Below are 24057 nucleotides of genomic sequence, written 5' to 3' on the forward strand. Positions count from 1 at the left end.
CCTTATTATTTCTTATCTAGATTATTGCTGTGGTTTCCTATCTGGTCTGATACTCTCTCCTTCCATTTCCAAAATTTGTTACCCTTATCTCCATCCTTCTTGCTGCTACCATTGTATTCATCCTCAGATACAGATCTGACCATGGCAGTGCCCTTCTGGAAACGCTTCAGTGATTTTCTATGGACACAATATTCACTGTTTCCTGTTTTCCTCCCCTAAATATAAACCATCTCAAAGTATGTGATTACCACTGTAAACAAGACTACTGAAAAGACATTTTTTTTCCTGATGTATGTAAAGCCAGTATATAAAGGAAGCATGTTCTCAGAGAGACTCTTATTGCTGGAAAGGTAAAGGAAAGTGAAGGTTACAGAATCTGTGGCCATACAGGGACCCAGGGAATCACCTAGTGTACAGTTCCCTTATTTACAGGTGAAGAAACAGGCTTGTCCACTTGAGAAGTATGACTAGAACTAGAATCCAAATTTTCTGAACCTCCTACCATCCCTTTGTTATCATTGCCCCTCAGTGATAGGGTTTTCTCACTTAAAGATTTGCCTTCCTACCTTCGCAAAGGCGAACAGGTCTTAGAGTCCCATGCAAATTCTTGAGAGAATATATAAGTAGGATCTCATAAATCCATAAAAATGAAAAATTACACATTTCCCTGAAGTTCAGGGGTAAATGAATATCATCATAGGTTTCCATCGTGTTGTGGTAAGATACAGAGATTTTAATATGGAATAGATGAGGCTTTTAATAATTGCCCATTCCAAAAGTGTGAAAGGGATAAGAAGGATCTGGGTTACTCAGGAAGTCCATCCTGAGTTCTTTACCTACCTTTTCCTGCCCCTGAACTTGCGGTGGGATGGAACAGTGCCTGCCTTCGGTGGACAGTGGTACACAAAGACATGGGTGAACGTAGCAGCACTGCAACAACCAGTCTAGTCTGTCTTCCTGCATTTGGGTTATTCCCAACATTGGAAGTTAAAAATATTGGCCAGGACAGTGTTTCCCAAAAATGTGTATGTGTACCATTGGAGGTATGTGAGATGAAGTTAGTATTTTAATTAGCACACCAACATTATGGTTTTTTATTTAAAGTAGAGGTGTACAATTTCCTTTTAAAATAAATTTAAGTTTTTTAAAAAAAGGAAAGAAAGTGGTTCATATAAAATAAGACTACATGGATATGAGAAACCACAGAGGTGGTACACAAAGGATGAAAGTTTGGGAAACACTCTGTTGGGCTTTATTAGAAGCTCTGCATTTGATAACAGGTGTATTTTAAATGATTATCTGAAATAAAACCTTTTACATCATTTTATTCTAGATGATTTTTTTCCCTCTGTCACTGTGCTGGTTCGGGGAATGTCTGGAAGACTTGCGTGGGCACAACAGCTTTGCCTTTTACCCAGAGGAGCAAAAGCAAATCAGAAGGTATCCATTAGAAGTTACAGGGAAGTGACTAAGAGTGAGTGTGTGGATATGTACGTGTGCATGTATGCACACTATGATTTAAAGGTTAAAAAGTTCCCACAAAAGCCACAGAAAAAAATAAATAATTTTTACTCTAACCAGGGTCTTTGTCAGGGGCTTTACATCTGAATGATCTTAGGAGCCTAGACTTTTAGATTCACTAATTGCTCTTTAAAGACATCTTCAAGGCAGATGTATTTTTGAAAAGCTTTCCAGGTGATTCTGGTATCCACTTATAATTAAGAACTACTGTTCTGAACAATTGTCCTTATTTTCCCCCGGGCAATGTTAAATAAATATAATAAAACTCAGGTGCATGCCATATATGAAAAGAGTTTGGCTAGACCAGTGGTCGGCAAACCGTGGCTCACGAGCCACATGCGGCTCTTTGGCCCCTTGAGTGTGGCTCTTCCACAAAATACCATGGCCTGGGCGAGTCTATTTTGAAGAAGTGGCATTAGAGGAAGTTTAAGTTTAAAAAATTTGGCTCTCAAAAGAAATTTCAATCGTTGTACTGTTGATATTTGGCTCTGTTGACTAATGAGTTTGCCGACCACTGGGCTAGACCTTTGATCTCCTTGGTAACAGGACTTGTTTCAAATGATTTATTTCTATATCATTAGTAATGTGCTCTATAATTTTCTTAATATGCTGTATAATTGAATGAAACCTTATTTTCAGGTGGCACAGTTTCTTTTCTTTTTTTAAGAAATATATTTTTATTGGTTTCAGAAAGGGAGAGAGAGAAACATCAATGATGAGAGAGAATCATTGATCGGCTGCCTCCTGCACACCCACTACTGGGGATCGAGCCCACAGCCCAGGCATCTGCCCTTGACCGGAATCGAACCTGGGACTCTTCAGTCCGCTCTGTCCACTGACCAAACCAGATAGGGTGCAGTTTATTTTCTTTATAACGTGTAATTTTGTGAATAAAATTTGCTCATGGGAGAAAATTGGAAAGTTCAGATATTAAAGAAATTTTAAATAACCTGTGTCCTCTTTAGAAGTATATAGCCACTGTTAATATTTTAGTGGATTTCCTTCCAGTCTTTTTTTCCTTTCTGTACACAATAACACTTAAATAGAATTTGAGTCATTTTTTTATACCGCACATAGTAATTTTTTACTTAATGTTACTAAAAATTCTTTAAAACATGACTTTAATAAAATTCCACCAGCATTTAAGGGCAATTAGAGTATGTGTCTTAAAACCATTTAATATCTTATATGTCTTTGTTGGGTGAGATGTGTTTATCTCTCTGGGAGGAGCACATGCAGCATCATGCGGCTCACATTCTGTCAGTAGTGCTTAAGCATTGAAGACTGAGAAGGAAGGAGATGAGGAAAGGAACTAAAATTTGTTGATGGTTTAATATGTGCCATATACATTTTTATTTAATCTTTACAACATCTTTTTTAGATATAAAAACAGAAGTCTCACAGCTTGTATATATTAAAAGTAGGGATTTAAAACCATGAAGACGTAGATTTGGTACCCATGCTCTTTCAGTTAAGCCATACTAAGATTCTAATTGAACTCCCTAAGTAGAGCTGCCCAGTGGACCTAAACTTGTACTTTTTCTATGGAATGATTTGAGAAGTCTTGGGGAAGAAGAAAGTTTGAGCCTTAAGCTCTGAAATGCCTCACCCGTTGGCTTTCCAACTGAACATAGGAGATTCAGGCCTGGGCAGTAGAGGTCCACAACCCATTTATCAGTCACAAAATCTATAATAATTTGATGAACAATCTTACAAATATGTAACAGAGTACACCAGTACACAGGCTATTTATCAAAGGTAATTGCAGATTCTTACTGAGTTCTTGTGTTACGTAATCCTAGAGAAACATAGGCATCTAAGAGACCAGGGAAATACATGTCATTATAAATGGCACCAAATGTAATAAACATAATGTTATTTGTTTTATTTTAATAGCTTTTTGTACCTGAACCTCGTCCAGTTCCTAAAAATAATGTTGGATTTAAATATACTGTGAAACATCGACCATTTCCTGAAGAAGTGGATAAGATTCCTTTTGTGAAAGCAGATCTGAGCATTCCAGATTTGCATGAAATCGTCACTGAAGAAGTAAGATAAATTATTGTCAGCTATTGTTAAGAGAATGACTATAAACATTCTTAAACAACTTCCAGGCTTAAGACACTGCCTTTTTTTTAGTGATACTAGAGGTGATTCATAAGATGATTTAGATCTCTGTCATCCAAGAGGTTATATGGTAAGACAAGTATAGATTGTGGCTGACTGAACAGAACTGGCGTCTCTTAGAGAGAGGTCACTGGGCTGCATAGACTGGTCCATGGTGGTTTCAATCGTGTGGTGACATGATCAGACTCTAGGTGAAGACATTTGGAGAAAGGAGACCAATTCAGAAACTATTATGACAATCCAGGCAGGAGAAAGGAAGGACTACCTCACTGGTAGTGGAAGTTAAAATATTGGAATGTATTGTAGAGGTAGGTCCAAGCTGTCTTGAGGGAAGGAAAAGAGCCAAAGAACTTTAGATTTTTGAGCTTGAGTTTTAGTTGCGTTATAATTGAAGATATTGGTACCATTTATAGAAATCTCGGCATTAGGAAGAAGACAGGTTTGGGAAGACAGGAAAAATGGCTTTAGATTAATTCAAGTAAGTAATTGGATTAAGTAATTGATATTTTAGTTCAAAGGAGAAGAATTTTAAGAGGTCGGGGATAGAGGTGTATCAGGGCATGAGAGACGAGAAGGGCAGAAATGGAGGCTGCCTACCTTATCAAGTGCTAGGAAGATAAGGGAGAAGGAGCACTAAGAAGAGGCCCCAGGATTTTGGCATGAAATTGTAGCTGCCCTTTGAGAATAGGTTCAAAGGAGTATTAAAGTTGGCGAGAGAGTATAAGGAACTGTGGACTGAAAGTTTAATGAGAGGCAGTGAATATAATTCATACTGTTAGCAGTAAAGGGAGGGAGGGATACAGAGTGGATAAAGCCTAGTAAGGAAAGGAAAGGCTAGATTTTTTCTTTTTCTTTTTTTCAAATATATTTTTATTGATTTCAGAGAGGAAGGGAGAGAGAGAGAGAAACATCAATGATGAGGGAGGATCATCATCAGCTGCCTCCTGCACTCCCCGCACTGGGGATCGAGTCTGCAACCTAGGCACGTGCCCTTGATTGGAATTGAACCCGGGACCCTTCAGTCTGTAAGGCCGACGCTCTATCTACTGAGCCAAACTGGCTAGTGCTTCTTTTCTTTTTCAAAAAAATTCAAGGATAAGAAGAATATGAACATGCTTAGTGGTCAACAAGAAGGAACCAGTGGAGGAAGTCTGTGTCTGCTAACACTGTAAGATGGGCTAGGGAAATGATTAATAGAGTAAGGTCCTGGAGGTAGTAGGGTCAAGAGTCTATATGGTTGCATCCAGACAGGGGATACTTCAGATAAGATAGGAGAAAAGGAGAGAGTAGGTAAAGGTTCAGAGACATTTAGAGGTGGGAAGGAGGAAAATTTAAGGAGTTTATGTAAACTTTAATCTTAGTTCTTAGCAGTGAAATGGAGAATCAAAGATGACTCTTAAAATTGCCAGGCAGCCCAGGTAAGGTTAAGTAGCATTGTTTGTAGTGAAGTTACTTACTGTAAGTAACTTCAAAAGTCCTTAGGATCTGGAGGCATAAGCAAAAAATTTGGTGTGGAGATTAATAGGGATGAGAATATGGAAAAATAAGGAACAACAGCCATTTCTATGCTTAAGAAAGGGTATTAACATATTATATTTGGGGGTTTAGAATTGTTTGGGAAGTATTTGAAGCCAGAGGATGCTAATGGCCTGGGAAAATATGGGGATGGTTTGAATACCTCCTAGTGATGAAAAGTGAAGGTGTAGTAGCAGGAAAGGGGGCTTATGATTGGAGAAGGGAATTTCAGAATTATAACTCTTAAAAGTTCAGCACACCTGAGATACAAAAGTGTGCTTTATAGATAGCCAAAAGTTATAAGGGTTGAGCAGATTGTAGAAATGCAGAGTAGGTTTACAGTTGTATGTAAAACAGTTTACTCTTGTATTATTTATTAATTATCGTATTATTTTCCATATGAACAACTGTAAACCTATTTTCTTTCCCACCCTGTATAATCCAGGTTGTTAAAAGTTCATTGCTCACCAAAGAAGGTGAATTTTAAATTAGAATTGATTGGAAGGGAATCAGAAGGGTCAGGGGAAGTTTAGAGTAATTAGTAGAGTAATCCATATGGATAAAGACTTCAGAACATGTTGGGGGAGGGGTCACTGCAAAATGAAGATAGACAGTGGTCTGGAAGAGGGATGAGAGCGACAACTCTGCCCCTTTTCTTGAAGGGAAGCAGAGGCAATGCTTTCATTTATAGGGTGAAGATGGAGTAGTAATTCTTGAGGCTATAGGGGAGTTTCTTTGGTATTTGTTTTAACCTTGAAACATGTTTGCTTGGTTGCATACATTGTATTGAATTGAAACTCAGTGTTGATCCCTGAAAATTTACTTCGTTGCTTGTAGCTTTATTTTCATTTTACAATTAAGAATGATCCTATTCCTCTTATAATAGTTCAAAAATATTAAATATTTGCCTTATTTCAGTTAGAAGAGAGACATGAAAAATTAAGGAATGGCATGGCCCAGCAGATTGCTTATGAAATACACCTTGAACAACAAAGCGAGGAAGAATTGAAGAAGAGAAGTTTTCCTGATCCAATTACAGATTGTAAGCCCCCGCCTCCTGCCCAGGAATTCCAAACAGCACGCCTTTTCCTTTCACACTTTGGATTTTTGTCCTTAGAAGCATTGAAGGTAATTTTCCTAAACTTTTGTGAGTAAATATATTTATAAACTAGCATTTAGCTATTGATAGCTAAAACATTTTTATGAGAATAGAAAGAATTTAATACATCCGGCTCTGAATTTTTCAGGATAATGTAGGGCCCATATCACACATATAAATGACACCTACAGATAATTAGAAAAAGAATCTTAAAAATCTTTCCCTAATAAAATTTATTACTGGAAGGGTGGGCTGCATTTGATGCTGCACTTTTAAAAAAGAACAAGTATTTGTGAGCCAAGCACTGCTTATGTTATGCATTTTCTAAGATCAGACTGTAGGTTTATGTCCTGGCAGCACTACTTGCCAACTATGTGGTCTTGGGCAAATTGCCTGACTTCTCTGAGTCTTGGCTCCTCTTTTACAAAATGGGGATGACAAAAGTATCCATCTCACTGTGGTCATGTTAAGATGCTTCATGTTGTAAGAACTTTGCATAATGTAAGTCAGCCTATAAGGTAAATATTGCCATTATTCTTAATTCTAGTATCCTTAAAACAATTTTACAAGGGAAGTGATGCTGTCCTATTTTACAGACGTGGAAATAGAATATTTTTAAAATGTGAAATCCTCCTGCCTGTGGAGGATTTGGGGTTTGCTATACCAAGACCACTTTGTTTTGAAAAGCACAACTGAATATTGTCAAGCAAGAAGTTGCTTATTACACAACTTGTCCCTTGCCCTTACTCCCTAGCAGCTACTTGGTTAAAGGCCATTTAACATTTTTAGGAAAGCAGAAAGAACTTTGTGTCTGATTTTAGATTTCAGCATGTAGATAGAAAATATTTTGTTGTAGAAAAGTGAGTTGGTGATGGGGAGTATGAGCATAAAAACTTTGAAAATGCAGAAGAAAGGAGAAGAGAGGGAAATAATGAGAAACACAGTGGCAAATATGGAAGGCAAGGAACAAAGATACAACCTACAAATGATTAGTGATATTCCTAATGAAGAAAACTGAACAGTCAAAGCAGTAATAGGAGAAAATTGTTACATCCTGTGGATTGAAGGGAGACAAGAGTCCTAACAGCACTGTCCCTGAGATTTTGATTTTCCATTCATGTTATCTATTTTAGTAAAAATTTTTAAGCTTTCAAAAAAATAATGTTCATGCTTTGTTATCTGTGTCAGAACATAGGAAAAAGTCAGAAAGTTTCCTTTTTTTTTAAATCAACCTCAGCATATTTCTAATCACTTAAACCTGACAGCACACATACAAAAAAGCTATAAACCAGTCTTACTGTGAATCTATATACAAAAATATGTATATGAAGGAGAATGCTAGTAAAACTGAATTTAATAGCATGTCAAGCAAATTACTTTCCACAACCAAGTAAGATTTATTCTAGGAACTCAAGGAGAGTTAGTTATTGGTAAAGTTATTAAAAGAATAATTTGATTGTATTAGTAGATTAGTCATTAAAACAGTAAGTCATTATTTAGTAGAATAGTATTTATTCTGATTTAAAAATACAAACAAAAAATTAAAATTAAACAGAACTAGTAATGTAGATCTCATGAGAAACTGGAAGTACCCCTTGTTAAAATCAGAGGCAAAGGGTATCAACCTTGACTGCTATATTATTTAGTCAATTAAATTTTTAAAAATATATATTTTATTGATTTTTTTATAGAGAGGAAGGGAGAGGAATAGAGAGTTAGAAACATCGATGAGAGAGAAACATAGATCAGCTGCCTCCTGCACACTCCCCACTGGGTATGTGCCCGCAACTAAGGTACATGCCCTTGACTGGAATCGAACCTGGGACCCTTGAGTCCACAGGCCAACGCTCTATCCACTGAGCCAAACTGATTAGGGCAGTCAATGAAATTTTTTAAATTTAAAGTAATTGTAGATTACCCTGGCCGGGTAGCTCAGTTGGTTAGAGTATCGTCCCAATACAACAAGGTTGCGGGTTTGATCCCCGGTCAGGGCTCATATAAGAATCAACCATTTAATGCAGAAATAAGTGAAACAGCAAATCTATTTCTCTCTCTCCCTCTTCCTTCCTCTCTCTAAAGTCAGTTAAAACAAATGAATAAAGAAAAAAATAGTAGATTAATAGAAAGTTGTAAAAAAAAAAATGTATAGGAAAGTTCTCTCAATAGTAACCTCTTACATAGCTATAGTTACATCAAAACCAGGAAAGTCAATGAAATATTAAACTAAGGGGTAAAAACTATTGAAAGACAGGTCAGAGGTAACATGGCATTTAATTAGACAGTCATAAAAGAATCAATAAAATGGTTAAATAAATGAGAGAATTAAGAGCACCACACAAAAAAGTACAAAATTTAATTATAGCTATAATGTCTTGTTAAAAATACAGTGTAGCTCTAACCAGTTTGGCTCAGTGGATAGAGCGTCGGCCTGTGGACTCAAGGGTCCCAGGTTCAATTCCGGTCAAGGGCATGTACCTTGGTTGCGGGCACATCCCCAGTAGGGAGTGTGCAGGAGGCAGCTGATCGATGTTTCTCTCTCATTGATGTTTCTAACTCTCTATCCTCTCTCTTCCTCTCTGTAAAAAATCAATAAAATATGTTTTTAAAAAATACAGTGTAAAAAATACCTAATTTACAGCTGTTAATATTGACAAAAGTTACCCTAAAAAACTGCACAGGACCTAGAGGAAAAACTTTTAAAAGTTAAGAGATATAAGATGTATATATGATGCTCCTGGATTAGAAGGTCATCCAGGAGAACAAACTAATGAAATAGATTACTTAAAAGGAAAAGAATTTGGAGGCTTTGCCCTACAAGCTGTATTACAGTATGCTACAGCTCCACAATTCCTTATTCATGATTTCAAAGTGAAAACTCAGGACCAGAAGTTTTTTTGTATATTTGTAGCAAATTCAATTAGCAAAATCTGGCCTGTATTGACATGAGGCTATTTGTAGTCTCTAATTATTTTACTCTTCTGTCTAACTGCAGAAATATTAATGTCTTTGGTTATAGGGTGCTGCCCAAGCTCTTGCTAGAAATGTTATGTAATAGTCATTTGTGTTTAAGTTTTTGTTAGATATAAGTTTTTAATTCAGTTGGTTAAATACCAAGGTGTGCAATTGCTATGTTGTATGGTATGACTATGTTTAGCTTTGCAAGAAACTGCCAAATGTCTTCCAAAGTTACTACCATTTTGCATTTCCACTAGCAATCTTCTTATCTAATAAAATAATAATATGCAAATTAACCATCACTCTGCTACACCCACAAGCCATGCCCACCAGCCAATCAGGAGCGAGTATGCAAATTAACCCAACCAAGATGGCTGCGGCCACGGAGCGAGCAGGAGGCTTGGGTTTCCCGGGCAATGGAGGAAACCAAGCTTTCCGCACACCCTGGCAGGCCCAGGCCTCCACTCAAGGCTACAAAGTTTCAATTATAGAAGATAAATAAATCCCAGATACCAGGGCCTCCGCTTGGGTCGCCAGGCGGGGGGGAGGGGGGAGGGGAGAAGGGGTGGCCGGCCTGCAAACCACCACAGGCCCCTTGCCCAGGCCACCCCACGCCCCAAGGGAACCCCTACCCTGAACCGAGACACCCTTCAGGGCAAACCAGCTGGCCCCCACCCGTCCACCAGACCTCTATCCTATCTAATAAAAGAGTAATATGCAAATTGACCATCACTCCAACACACAAGATGGCTGCCACAAGATGGCCAGCAGGGGAGGGCAGTTGGGAGGGACCAGGCCTGCAAGGGAGGGCAGTTGTGGGCGATCAGGCCAGCAGGGGAGGGCAGTTGGGAGGGACCAGGCCTTCAAGGGAGGGCAGCTGGGGGCGATCAAGCCTGCAGGGGAAGGCAGTTAGGGGTGACCAGGCCAGCAGAGGAGGGAAGTTGAGGGTGACCAGGCCTGCAGGGAAGGGCAGTTGGGTGGGGAGGTACCCAGGCCTGCAGGGGAGAGCAGTTGGGGGGGACCAGGCCTGCAGGGGAGGGCAGTTAGGGGTGACCAGGCCTGCAGGGGAGGGCAGTTAGGGGCAAACAGGCTGGCAGGGGAGTAGTTAGGCATCAATCAGGCTGGCAGGGGAGTGGTTAGGGGGTGATCAGGCTGGCAGGCAGAAGTGGTTAGGGGCAATCAGGAAGGCAGGCAGGAGAGCAGTTGGGAGCCAGCAGTCCTGGATTGTGAGAGGGATGTCCGACTGCCTGTTTAGGCCAATCCTACCGGGATCGAGCCTAAACAGGCAATTGGACATCCCTCGAGGGGTCCTATATTGGAGAGGGTTCAGGCTGGGCTGAGGGACCAACCCCCCATGCATGAATTTCGTGCACCAGGCCTCTAGTCTAAACAAATAAGAGAGAAAATGCAAATTGACTGTATTTTCACGACGCCCACCAGCCAATCAGGAGTGAGTATGCAAATTAACCCAACAAAGCTGGTGGGTTAATTTGCATACATAGGCGCCGAGTAGCCAGGCGGGATGCTTGCGTCATCGCCATGGCGTTCCGCACCGCCCCAGCTGCTCCAGGCCTCTGGGCAGTGTGGGAAGGCGGAAAGGTGGCTCCGAGCCGGAGTGAAGGCAGAAAGGCGGCTCCGGGCCAGAGTAAAGGCGGAAAGGCGGCAGCCAGGGGAAGGAAGGCCCATTCTTGCATGAATCTTCGTGCATCGGGCCTCTAGTTAAAGATTAAAAAAAGTGTATTGAAAAGTTTTCCAGAAAGCATGGTATGTTATAGAGAAAATAGGATCCAAAATTAAATGCATATGATCTCAATTATCTTGAACAAAAAAACGCAAATGCAAGAACTGGAAGGAAGTACACAAGAATCTTATATCGTTTCGTTAAGATTATGGTGTGCTTATTCCTGCCACTTTGTAAGTTTATATTTAATATTTATTAAACCATGAATAAGTATTGCTTTTATACTTAGAGTAGTGAAAAGAGGAAATAATTTCTTCTTTCTTCCTTTGGTGGTAGGAACCTGCAAATAGTCGTCTACCTCCTCACCTTATTGCACTCGACTCCACAATACCTGGATTTTTTGATGACATTGGGTATCTGGATCTCTTGCCATGTCGTCCTTTCGACACAGTTTTTATTTTCTATATGAAACCAGGTCAGAAAACAAACCAGGAGGTAAGATTCCTGAATTTGAGGGATAATTTGTAAGGTTATAAATATAAAAAATTGTACATGGCTTGTGCTTATCCATAGTAGGAGGTGAGTTATATTTGGTGCTTAAAGACTTGTGAACCAGTTCAGAGACTGAATTAATGAAAACTATGGTGCTTGGAGTCCCAAGCCTTGACTCTCAATTAACTTAGAGCCAAGCTATATTATATAGCATGTCTTTCTTCCTCTTAAGAAATTCAGAGTCATAAGATAAAAGAAACTAAAATACAAAAGGTTTGCCACAAAAAGCTAAAGCTAGTCCTGATTGCTTAAGAGTAAAACAACACAACAGATATTTACTGAACATCTTCCCTGTGGCTTAACATGCCAGAGTATAGGCATGATTAACAGTCTTTCCTCCGAAGGAGCTCATCTTCCAGGTAATCTCAGAAGCAAATAATTTCAGTTGAGTTATGCATAGTGTGCAGTGGGAAAAATAACACCTGAAATGGTGGATAAAAACAGAAAACTAAGTAAAACATGGTTGTATACGTGTAACAAAGTGAGTAGAAGAGAGAAGAAAATTGCAAGATAGGTGAGAATGAAAAACAGAGTGAATGGCAAGAGATTTGAAGTGTCTGTTGGAAATGCATAGTGGAAACATGGAATAAACAGGTGGTTACCAAGTGTGGCTAGGAAAGGGCCAAAGGAAGATTTGTAAAATGCAGTTTGCAGATGTGTAAGGCACTCTGACTCTTAAGATCTTGGAATTTTACTGTAATTATTGTAAGACCATTAGCTAGTCAAATTGAGAACACCTTAAGAAACTTACCAAAGTCACAAAATGTTTATACTATTAGCACTATTTCAAATTATTGGAGCCCTACTAGAAAAGGGGATTGATTTATGAGAAAGTTCTCATTTCATGTAATTGATTCTATATAAGTATTAAGAGTTTGCTATCAGGGTTATAGGTGTGAACAAGCTCTACAAGGTTTCTGTCCTAGAACTACTGTTTAAAGGGAAAGACAGATGATTAAATGAACAATCATAGAAAAGTGTGCTAATAGGAATATGTTATAGGCTCCATAACAGGAACACCTAACCTGGTTTTAAGAAGTCATCCTTGGAGGAAAAGACATTTAAGCTGGTATTTGAAGTATGCATTGACAATAGATAAAAAGTAGAAGCAGGTTGTCATTAACAAAGTAATAGCATGTGTAAAGGCTCTGGAGGTAAGAGAGAATTCTGTCTTTACAAAATTCATGGAGGGTTCAATATGCTTGGTTCTTGGGAGAATGTAGGCTTGTGGTAGCCAGGGATGAGACTGTTAGACTCAAGTTTTTTCAAAGAACCTCAGTAGAATTGGGTTAATTGCAGGGATTGGGGATCTGTTTAGAAGGAAATCTAATGCGTGGTTTGTATGAGAATAATAGAGCTATTTTTCTCCTACTTGTATAAGAAGACTCAAACCCTTAAGGTATTTCAAACCATTTTAGTTTGCTTAGCTGTCATGGGAGTGAGGGCTACTATGAAACAATGAAGATTTTCTGAGGCCTCTTTTATAGTGGCTGAGACCTAGGCACAGGGTAGTTTTAGAATAATTTCCGGCTGCCAGCCAATGGCCTTCAGGTTGAATTTTATTCACTTACTGCATCTTGACTCAAATTTCAAAAGTTGTTTATTTAAAAGTTTCACTTACGAATACAAATTTTAATTGGAAGAAAACTGAAACTAGCTGTCTAATCAGTTTCCTGGCACTTATAAGAATATATGAAGGAATATGGGTAAACTAAGTAGTTACATTACTAAAAAGTGTTTAAGAGATTATGTGTTTGACAGAAGATGGCCTGGCAGTGATACTCAGTGGGTTGAGAAATAATAGATGTAACACTCCATATTTTGATTTTTTCAGGCCCCCTGATGATCTTGACATAGATTAGCATTATATGAACTATATCAGTGATATGTGGACTGGCTGCATCAATCTTGGGGCAGGAGGACTTTTAAAAATAGTGATTCCAGGATACTATCCCTGCTGATTCTGATGTAGGAAGTCTGGAGTGGGCTAAGAGAATCTTAGGTTTAAGAAATTCCCCAGGTGATTTTGGTACATTCCCTTCGTCTTCCTCCACCCCCCATTTAATTTGTAAAGAATGTCACATTTTCCTCTCTTTAGCATAAGGTTTTTAACAGCATAACTATTGCTATTTTGGGCAAGAGAATTCTTTCTTAAGGGATCTGTCCTGTAAATAGGAATTAGCAGCATCTTTGGCCTCTACTCACTAGATACCAGTAGCTCCCCACCAGTTGAGATAACAAAAATGTCTCCAGACATTACTAAGTGGTCCCTGGAGGGCAAACTCACTCCTCTGAGTACCACTGTTTCAGAATAAGCGGTTTTTCTTTTGCGGACCACTATAAGTCCAGTTATTACTGAAGAAGAGAGAACCTTCTAGTTCTTCATTTTTTTTCTAGAATGACTGCATGCTCTTCTTTGGACTAAGAGAAGGATGTTTTTATGCTCTTTTATTATACCTAACCTTTATTGAATTTTTAATAGATTTGTATTATTGATAGCATTTGTCAAGATTTATAATTAAATGATCACATACAAAGGTAATGTTTTTCAGTAATCAGTAATCTCTGTGAAGGCAGGGACAAAGTGTTCTTTGTTTATTTTTAATAAACAAGTCTGATTCGGTAATTGTTTTGCTGGAGGGGAGCTAAGGGCTTTACTTGCTTTATCTCAATCTTCACAGTCATCATTATTATCCCCATGGTATAGATGAAAAAACTGACACAGTGGGGTTAAGAAATTTGCCCAAGGCCCATCAAGGATTTGAACTCAAATCTAACTCAAAAGCATGCATTTTTAAAAATATATATATTTTATTGATTTTTTACAGAGAGGAAGGGAGAGGGATAGAGAGTTAGAAACATCGATGAGAGAGAAACATCAATCAGCTGCCTCCTGCACACTCCCTACTGGGTATGTGCACACAACCAAGGTATATGCCCTTGACTGGAATCGAACCTGGGACCCTTGAGTCCACAGGCTGACGCTCTATCCACTGAGCCAAACCAGTTAGGGCAAAAGCATGCATTTTTTTAAACCACAGTTGTATATTGCCAAGTTTATTCTGAGCTTAGACTTCATTTGTCAAGTACTTCCAAACTAACTGATTTTTATGAAGATTTATTTTGATATGCTCTTGTTTCCTTTATTATAGCTGATGAATGATATGTATTTCAGATTTTAAAGAATGTGGAGTCTTCCCAAAATGTTCAGCCACATTTCCTAGAATTTTTGCTCTCCCTTGGCTGGTCAGTAGATGTGGGCAGACATCCTGGTTGGACTGGGCATGTTTCCACTAGTTGGTCTATAAACAGTTGTGATGATGGCGAAAGACCAGAACAAGGTAAAACTCATAAAGCTCTTTGTTTTTTCTTGTTTTATTACTCTTTTTTTTTAGGTTTGTATTTCTTTTTTTTTTTAATTTATCTTTATTTCTGAAAGTATTGCAGATGTCCCCTTCCTCCCTGCCCCACCTTTACTATGAGTTTGTAATCTTATTTTAAAAACTAATAAGCAGAGATATATAAAGGAAAATCTCCTTCCCCTAATCCTCGTCTTCACAGGAGGTCACTTAATAATAGTTTGTATATTTTATCAGACATTTTTTGTGCATAAATAAATGTTATATATAAATATAGAGTTAATTGACATAATGATTACAAACATAATTTCTTTTTAATAGTGTGAATAAACAAATTTCATTTTCTGTAACAGTATTATAATAAATTTAGGTTATCTGTAGCAAATAATGCAGTTTCCTAACAAGTGTATTTTGTCTAATAAATACAGTTTTCTATTAACAGGTGTGATTTAGAGACTTTGTGGCTATCATTAAAGGTTACATTCTTGGGACAGTATATAAAAACCTTTGTAGTTTAAGGGAGGGAAGGGGACATCTGAATATTTTCAACAATAGAGAAATTAAAAAACAAAAAACTTGTAGGAAACAGCTAACTATCTCTGAGAGAGTCACAGGCCCATCTCTACAAATCCTCCTGAAGAACTGTAATGAGGATAGCAATTACCAGAGCAAGTTTAAATTTACACTTAAGACCTTTGCCCCACCTGGCTAATATTCTTTGTTCTGAGGGCTTCTGCAGTCACTGGAAAGTTAATGTTATCTCTTTGCAGTGTCCAAAGCTTGTGTCCAATGCTTTGAATAATCAGAGTTCTTCTATAATATGATTATAGTTTCTCAAGATTTCCATTGATACCACTGTGACTTGTGATCTGCAATTTTTTCTAATTTCAACCAAATTTGAATCGAATTATTTGTAATTTTAATTCCCACATATTCTTATGAACTTGAGTATATTTATAGACTAAATTCCCATAAGTAGAATTGATAAAGGATATGCATATTTTTCAATTTGATAAATATTCAGTTAGATGCTTATGGTTGCAAGTAACAGAAAACCTGACCCATACTGGCCTAGATTTTAATGGTCATCTATTGCCTCATGTAACTGAAAGCAGCAGAGATTACTATACAATTTTGTTGTCACTTGATTAGCACTCTTATTCTATTTCTCTTCAATTTTCTTTTAGCTCAGCCCTCCAAGTGCTGGTTTTGTTTCCAGCCTGGTTTCTCTCATAGTGCAAAAAGGCAATTCCAGGCTCTACATTCACATACCACATTAGCCTGAATAGGAGAGATTAGTTGGGTCTTAGAACTTCTCTGTTCCCAAATCCTGAGATCCTCAGGGATTGGACCACCCCATTCTATTGCTATGGTAGGAGAGATGGAATGACCCTCCTAAGAGAGCTATAGACAAAGTAGAACTGGTAGTGAAGAGACAATCCTGCTCACAGTTCACATCTGCTACACAGAGTAGGGGAGGGTCGGGTGGGTATTGAAGCAGTAACCATAGTATCCACTGCAGTAGGTACAAAATACCTTCCCAGCATCTAAACCAGGAGTCAGCAAACTATAGCCCATGTCTGTTTTTGTAAATAAAGTTTTATTAGAACTTTAAATAACTTACAAAACACTTGTTTATGTATTGTCTTTGATACAATAGCAGACTTGAGTAGTCATGGCCTACAGTTACTCTCTGATCCTTTACAGAAATAGTCTGCTAACCTCTGGTCTAAATTTCCTGTTTGTTACATCCTCACCAACATTAGATATCTTTCAGTCTGTTAGGTGAGAACTTTTCTATTTTAAAGTATGATTGAGTTTTAGTATCTTTTAGCATGTTTTTCTTTTTTTTCCTGAGAACTACTTGTTCATTTCTTCCCAACTTTTTTCAGGTTGTTGGTCTTTTATGTACTAACTAGAGGCCTGGTGCACGAATTTGTGCACAGGTGGGGTCCCTCTGGGTGGCCTGCAGGGATCGGGCCAAAACCCACAGTCCAACGCCGCCTGTAGCTCCTGCCTGCCGCTCCCGCTCATCCTGGCCCCACTGTGCCTGCCACGGGCTTGTGCCCAGTCAGTCCCAATAGATAGGGAGAGGCTTGTGCTGCTGCAAGGAGAGTGGCCTGCCGGATCGGGCTGAAACCGGCTCTCCGACATCCCCCGAGGGGTCCCGGATTGCAAGAGGACGTGGGCCAGGCTGAGGGACCCCACCGGTGCATGATTGGGCCAGGGAGGGATCGCGGGAGGGCTCCAAGGTGTGTCCGGCCCATCTCGCTCCATCCCAATCAGCCAGACCCCAGCAGCAAGCTAAGCTACCGGTCGGAGCATCTGCCCCCTAGTGGTTAGTGCACATCATAGTGACTGGTTAACCAGTTGACTGTTTGCCCCCTGGTGGTCAGTGCACATCATAGCGAGTGGTTGAACAGCCTTAGCATATCATTAGCAAATTATGCTTTGATTGGTTGGTTGGTTGTTCTGCCGCACGGTCTATTTGCATATTTACCCTTCGATTATATAGGATGATAGGACATTTTAATTGTGTTCATTTTAATTGAGAACTATACTAACTCTCAGGAATGCTACTTTTATTCAATCTTGCTGGCTTAGAGCGGATACTATTATTAAAACTTCCTGTACATCTATATAATAAAGAGCCAGGGTCATAACGACTGTTACGACTGAAGGCTTGACCAGACCAGAAGTCAGTGCTGGGTTGCTGTGGCGACCCAGCACTGACTGGGGCAGCTGCCGGCGCCCCAACCCAGCACTGACTGCCTAGGGGGCTGCAGATCAGGCCCGGAGAGAGGCCTGCAGAGAGAGAGGCAGGGTCTGATCCGTAGCCTCTGTGGCAGCCGTTGATCAGAACTTGCCTCTCTTTCTCTCCTGGCCTGGCCAAAAGCCGTGCCTCTATTTCTCTCCAGGCCTCCACTGGGGCTATTGATCAGCCCTGCCTTTCTGATCAGGCCCCGTTGATAGGCCCAGAGATGCTGACTGGCATAGAAACTGACCAGACCCTATGAAATTAAGTTTTTATGATTTAAAGTTAGTGTGAAGGCATTTAAAGAACATGTAGAATTTATTCTTTTTACACACTAATTGGTTCTTGTTGGAAATGTACCTTCTATTTATTATCACTTTCTTAACCAGTTAAAATTTCACAAAGCAGGGTGATATTTGTTTTTTCCACTTTTTGGAGCAGTAACATAGTGTTCTCATTCCTAGATGAAGTGATTTCCTCTGAAGATATTGGGGCTAGTATTTTCAATGGCCAGAAGAAGGTGCTATATTACGCTGATGCCCTTACAGAAATATCTTTTGTGGTTCCTTCTCCTGTGGAGTCATTAAGTAAGAGCATTTTTTGTATGGTGCTGTTTTAAGATCTATTTTTGTATTCACTGGTTTGTGCAGTATTATTGCATTGGGAGAGATTCTGAAGTCATTTAAGGCATTCTGCTTCTAAAGCATGATAGCTTTTAGATTATGTGAAGGTTCAGGATGTTAGCGCCCCTTAAATTTCTAAAGAAAAGTAGTTAAAGACAAGCATACTGACCTTCTAATTATATTATTTAAATAGTGAAGGAGACCCACTTCAACCCATATTCTGTTTTTCTTTAATTATAATCAATACATAGTAGCCTTGTTTTTCAGTTTATTCATTTCACTGATTATGCATGAGCCCCAACCTACTTCCCTATTTCCTGTGAGAGCCTTTATATGGAACCCCAGAGAATGGGATGCCACACATCATATTTTCACTGTCTCATCACCAGGCTAATGACTTTTTGGGTCCTACCTTGGTAGCTTCCTAACCTTTTACTTGGACCCTTGATTTCCCACTCTAGGCCCCTCCCTGTTTCATAATGTGGGGCCAGTTGTGTCTGACAGTAGTGGCCTTCCATGGTCTAGGTCAGTATCTTAGCAGCTGTTTGCCTTCATGTCAAGGCTATGATCTACCACCTAATTCTAGAAGCCAGGCCCTATCTATCCTCTCTGGGCCAAGTCCCTGCCTGGTGTATCTGGCCCAGCCTGCTTGCACCAACCCAGTTCTCCCACAGCTAGATCCATGACCTTATAGCAGTTCCCACAGTTGAGTCTTCACCTCCAGTCATGAAATATCCCCTGTGCCAATTGTGCCCCTGCTCCAGATTAGCCTCCTCCTGTTTCTTGAGAGTTGTCTTCCTTTGTTTTTGTTTTTTATAGTTCTCTGTGTGTTTGTCTCCATTCAGATCATTCCTTAATCACAGAGATTAGGTCCTCTGTAGCACTGGATGCCCCAGTGCTGCTTAGCACCATGCTATATGGTTGCTGTATAATCAGAATAATTCAGAGAATAACAGATGGCTTTTATTACATTCTACATCTGAAAAGTGAAATATTTTCAAATCTTACTTCAGTTATCCTGTAGGGCAGGAGCCAGCAAACTACAGGACACAGGCCAAATTCAGAACACTAAGAGCAGTTTTTACATTTTTAGAGGATTATAATTAAAATTCAAAGAAGAATATACGATAGAGGCCTATACAGCCAGCGAAGCCTAAAATATTTATTACTTGATCCTTGTAAGGGTGGGGAACCTTTTTTCTGCCAAGGGCCATTTGGATATTTGTAACAACATTCACGGGCCATACAAAATTGTCAACTTAAAAATTAGTCTGCTATGTTTGGTCAAACAATTAACTCATCCCTAATGCCTTGGCAAGGCCAGACCAAATGATTTCGAGGGCTTTATGCAGCCTGCAGGCCAGACATTCCCCACCCCTGCTTTACAGAAAATGTTTGCCAACCCATGCTGTAGAAGTAATGCTTTGCTTAAGTGACTTAGGTTAGACTACTAGCATAATTAGTTTACACACTTTTGTTCCAAACAAGTAGTAGGTATTATAATTTTTTTTCTCTTATATACCGTAGCTGATTCATTGGAAAGTAACATCTCGGACCAAGACAGTGATTCAAATATGGATCTTATGCCAGGAATTCTGAAACAGCCATCCTTGACACTTGAGCTTTTCCCTAATCACACAGACAATCTTAATTCCTCACAGAGGGTAAGTCACTTTGTTGTTAGATCTCCAAAAAGTTATAGTGGGGATAATTATAGAATCATGCCTGCAAAGCTTTTGCCTTTATCCCAGAGTGTAATCATAGCTGCACTGATTCATTAGTGTCTCCATTTTTAAAAGCAAATTCTCATGGTTCTCTTTTTTTCAGCTTGCAACAAATAGTTCATTTTAAGACGGCCTTTGTTTCCCTTGATTTAGCCATTCTAGTACCATGTTTGGTTCTCTCACCCATTTCTTCTTTAACCTACGTTTTTATTTAGTACCAGAAATATCCACTAAAACTGCAGCAGTGGCTCTACAATTCACATCTGTAATCGTGCAACATTCAACTTAAACAATTCTGGCTATTTATAAATGGTAGCAATTTGGAGAATAGTTCAATATATGAATGAATACACTGAATGAGGTACACAGCAGCTACTACAAGAAGAGAGCATTTTACTTTTTCCTTACCATATCAATGGATGTTATGTCTTTATCTGTGTTTTCTCCTATGTTACCTGTTTTTTTTGTTTTTGTTGTTTTTAATCCTCACCCAAGACTATTTTTCCATTGATTTTTAGAGAGAATGAAAGAGAGAGGAAAGAAGAGAAACACATTGATTGGTTGCCTCCTGCACATGCCCTGACCAGGGCCTGGGCTGGGGAGGAGCCTGCAACCAAGGTATGTGCCCTTGACCAGAATCGAACCCAGGACTCTTCAGTCCACAGGCCAACGTTCTATCCACTGAGCCAAACCGTCTAGGGTCTCATGTTACCTCTTAAGCCTTACTGGAAAGTGCCTAAGTAAGTAATAGCAAGAGTACAGAACTAGTTCACAAGGATAAGAAGATTTATTTAAAACAAATAAGCCCAGCTGGTGTGGCTCAGTGGTTGAGTGTCGACCTATGAACCAAGAGGTCATGGTTCAATTCCCAGTTAGTCCACATGCCCAGGTTGCGGGCTCGATCCCCAGTAGGGGACATGACGTGCAGGAGGCATCCAATCATTGATTATCTCTCATCATTAATGTTTCTCTCTCTCCTTCTCCCTTCCTCTCTGAAATCAATAAAAATATATTTAAAACAAATAATAAAAAAGACAAAAGAAGTGTAAACTTGACTGAAGCCATTCTTCCGTTGTAAGGATTTTAATTTGGCTCCTTCCCTAGTGAAAATTGTCCTATATAATAAAAGCCTAATATGTTGAGTGTCCGTTTGGCCATTCAACCAATCAAAGCATAATATACTAATGATATGCTAAGGCCGCTCAACCACTTGCTATGATGTGCACTGACCACCAGGGGGCAGGTGCTCCAACCGGTAGATTAGCTTGCTGCTGGGGTCAGGCCAATTGAGGCTGAGCAAGACGTGCCGGACACGCCCTGGAGCCCTCTCACGGTCCCTCCCTGGCTGGCCGGCCTCTTGTGTCCCTCCCCGGCCCCGATCGTGCACTGGTGGGGTCCCTCGGCCTGGCCTGCACCCTCTTGCAATCAAGGACCTCTTGGGGGATGTTGGAGAGCCAGTTTTGCCCGATCCCGCAGGCCAGGCCAAGGGACCCCACTGGTGCACAAATTCGTGCACTGGGCCTCTAGTTTTTAACATAAGTATATGGGAGGGGTTTTCACCTTTAAAATTGATTTAGGCAAAAAAGTTAAGTTGTATAGGACACTTTGAAGTAGACTGATTTTGAAAATCAGGAGTTGCCATATTTAAAAAGATTTCACAGAATACAGTTGGGAGATGAACAAGTCTATTGGATGGTAACGCAGGATTTTAGCCAGATCTCATAGTCAGCGATTGGCTGTTCTTGTACTCATTTTCTGAATGCCAGCATAGTTATTCCTTAAAATTCAAAGAATGAAAACTCTTAAAGCACATTGTTTTTTTTATTAATCACATACTGAATTTTCAAATAATTAACAAACTAAAAAAAGAAAAATCATTATCTCAATAGATGCAGAAAAAATAGTTGAGCAGGAAAAGGGTCAGTGTATTAGGCAGAATTCAAAGATGACCCCCAATGATTCTTGCCCTTGTAGAATGTCATTCCCTTCCAAGTGGGTGGAACTTGTGATATGATGAGATAGACTGTGATGATGTTACATTTTATGGCAAAAGTGGTTTTTTTTTGTGTTTTTTTTTTTAAATATATTTTATTGATTTTTCACAGAGAGGAAGGGAGAGGGACAGAGAGTTAGAAACATCGATGAGAGAGAAACATCGATCAGCTGCCTCCTGCACACCCCCCACTGGGGACGTGCCCGCAACCAAGGTACATGCCCTTGACCGGAATCAAACCCGGGACCCTTCAGTCCGCAGGCTGACGCTCTATCCACTGAGCCAAACCGGTTTCGGCCAAAAGTGTTTTGTGATTAAAGTTACTTTGAGGTAATCCAAGGGGGATAATCCAGGTAGGCCTGACCTAATCACAGGAGCTTTTCAAGTCTAGGGCTGGAAGTCAGATGTAGGAAGTCAGAGATTCAAAGCTGATTAGGAGCCAAGATGCTAAGAAAATAGTGTCTGAGAGTGCCTGGATATCTGTCATTAATTTGGGAGAAATCTCTTGGTCATTCATTTTCTGTGAATGTCATGATAGAAATAAGAATTTGGGGGAATTGTCATGGTCTTTGGTCATCTGGTAAAGATGTATATTTTTGTGTGTACAAGCGTTGTTATTTTTATTATTATTTTATCCTCACCCATATATTTATTGATTTTTTTAGAGAGAGAAAGGGGAGGAGAGAGAGAAAGAAACTTGCGTCCTGTATATGCCCCGACTGGGGATCAAACCTGCAACTTATATATGTGCCCTGACTGGGAATCGAACGTGAAACCTTTTGGTGTATGGGATGACGCTCCAACCAACTGAGCCACCCAGCCAGGGCAAGCATCATTATTCTTAAAATTCAACTTCAGTATGGGATTTTCCCTTCTGTACACATAACTTTGTTTAGGGCTTTAGCATAAACTCAGGTCTGATGCATGTCCTGAAAGTAGGTGAGACTCAGAGTGCCATTTGCTAAAGGGGAGCCTCATAGTTCTGTTAGTCTTTCAAAGGAACTTACAGCTGACTGGGAGGGCAGGGAAGCCAAAGAAAACTGTGCATGATAGTGAAGACATAAGCAACATTTTTTTTCTCTTTCTGCTGACAAGACAAAGGAATTTTGGGGGGCTTCAATTATAATTGGTCTGAGAACTAGGAATAACTTGCTGGTGGGACATTTAAAAGATAAGGATTTCCAGGCAAATCATTGATGTTACCATGATGAGGAAAGAATATTGCTTTCTGGCCATATAGATGAACTCAAATCATTTTAAGTGCTCATTAAGACATTGCCTGCAAATTTTATTTTTAGTAATGACAATTATAAATTTTCAATTATTGTCAGCTTAATATACCTTTTTTTCCCTTGAGGATTTTTTGTTCTTTCTTTATTAAATTTATTGGGGTCCTTTGAGGATGTTAGGCCTTCATTTCTCTGTTTTAGGTTGAGACTTAATAAAGAGAACTGATTTCCCAAGATCTGATACTTATGTCATTGGGCAGCTTGAGGACTGTGTGATTATAGTTTAATTAAGCCAGTTCTTTTCTTTTTTTTTTTTTTTTTCTCCTCTCCTGTTTTCTCTCCCTCATATAGCTCAGTCCCAGTTCCAGAATGAAGAAACTGCCTCAGGGCCGCCCTGTGCCTCCCCTTGGACCTGAAACAAGAGTTTCTGTAGTCTGGGTGGAACGCTATGATGATATAGGTACTATATTATAAGGATGTTGTCTATAAATAAAATTAGAATGACAGTGACTTTCTAAAGGTCTAAAAGGAATGGCAGCATAGGCGTGGTGGGGCAGCCAGAAGCTGGGACTGGAATTCAGCAGACCTGGGTCTGCATCCCAGCTCCACCACTCAGTTTCCTTAAGTTTTGGATTATTTATCTGTTCAATGGAGACACTCGTGTTCCCTAGTTCATAGTTGTGAAGATTTGATGAGACTAGTGGATATAAAATCTTTAGTTTTGCTTGGTATGGTATGATAGTTAATGGTCTATTGCCACTTGGTCCTACTCACTCTAGGACTTTGGGGAAGGGGGAGAACTTCCCTCACCCTCTTCCCTGGAACCCTACTGTCTAGATTTAGTGTAAAGATTAATTTGTCCTTAGGAATTCTGCTATGGATAAGTTCTTCATGACTTTTATATAACCACATAAGAATTTTAGA

The 24057-nt window shown here is 39.5% G+C and overlaps 1 protein-coding gene across 4 annotated transcripts in view; it reads left to right on the forward strand.

The window, feature by feature from the left end:
• The window catches only part of RALGAPB (Ral GTPase activating protein non-catalytic subunit beta), a 90817-nt gene that overhangs the window by 59152 nt on the left and 7608 nt on the right, over window positions 1–24057 (forward strand). For all 4 annotated transcript variants that reach the window (XM_080685085.1, XM_080685086.1, XM_080685087.1 and 1 more), the window contains 8 exons: window positions 1334–1440; window positions 3418–3570; window positions 6082–6291; window positions 11235–11393; window positions 14626–14791; window positions 18029–18151; window positions 19715–19851; window positions 23485–23593. In XM_080685085.1, the coding sequence (XP_080541211.1) occupies window positions 1334–1440; window positions 3418–3570; window positions 6082–6291; window positions 11235–11393; window positions 14626–14791; window positions 18029–18151; window positions 19715–19851; window positions 23485–23593 (1164 nt within the window). The remainder of the gene's footprint in view (window positions 1–1333; window positions 1441–3417; window positions 3571–6081; window positions 6292–11234; window positions 11394–14625; window positions 14792–18028; window positions 18152–19714; window positions 19852–23484; window positions 23594–24057) is intronic.

This window comes from Plecotus auritus (genome assembly GCF_963455305.1).
Source record: "Plecotus auritus genome assembly, chromosome: 8".
NCBI lineage: Eukaryota > Metazoa > Chordata > Mammalia > Chiroptera > Vespertilionidae > Plecotus > Plecotus auritus.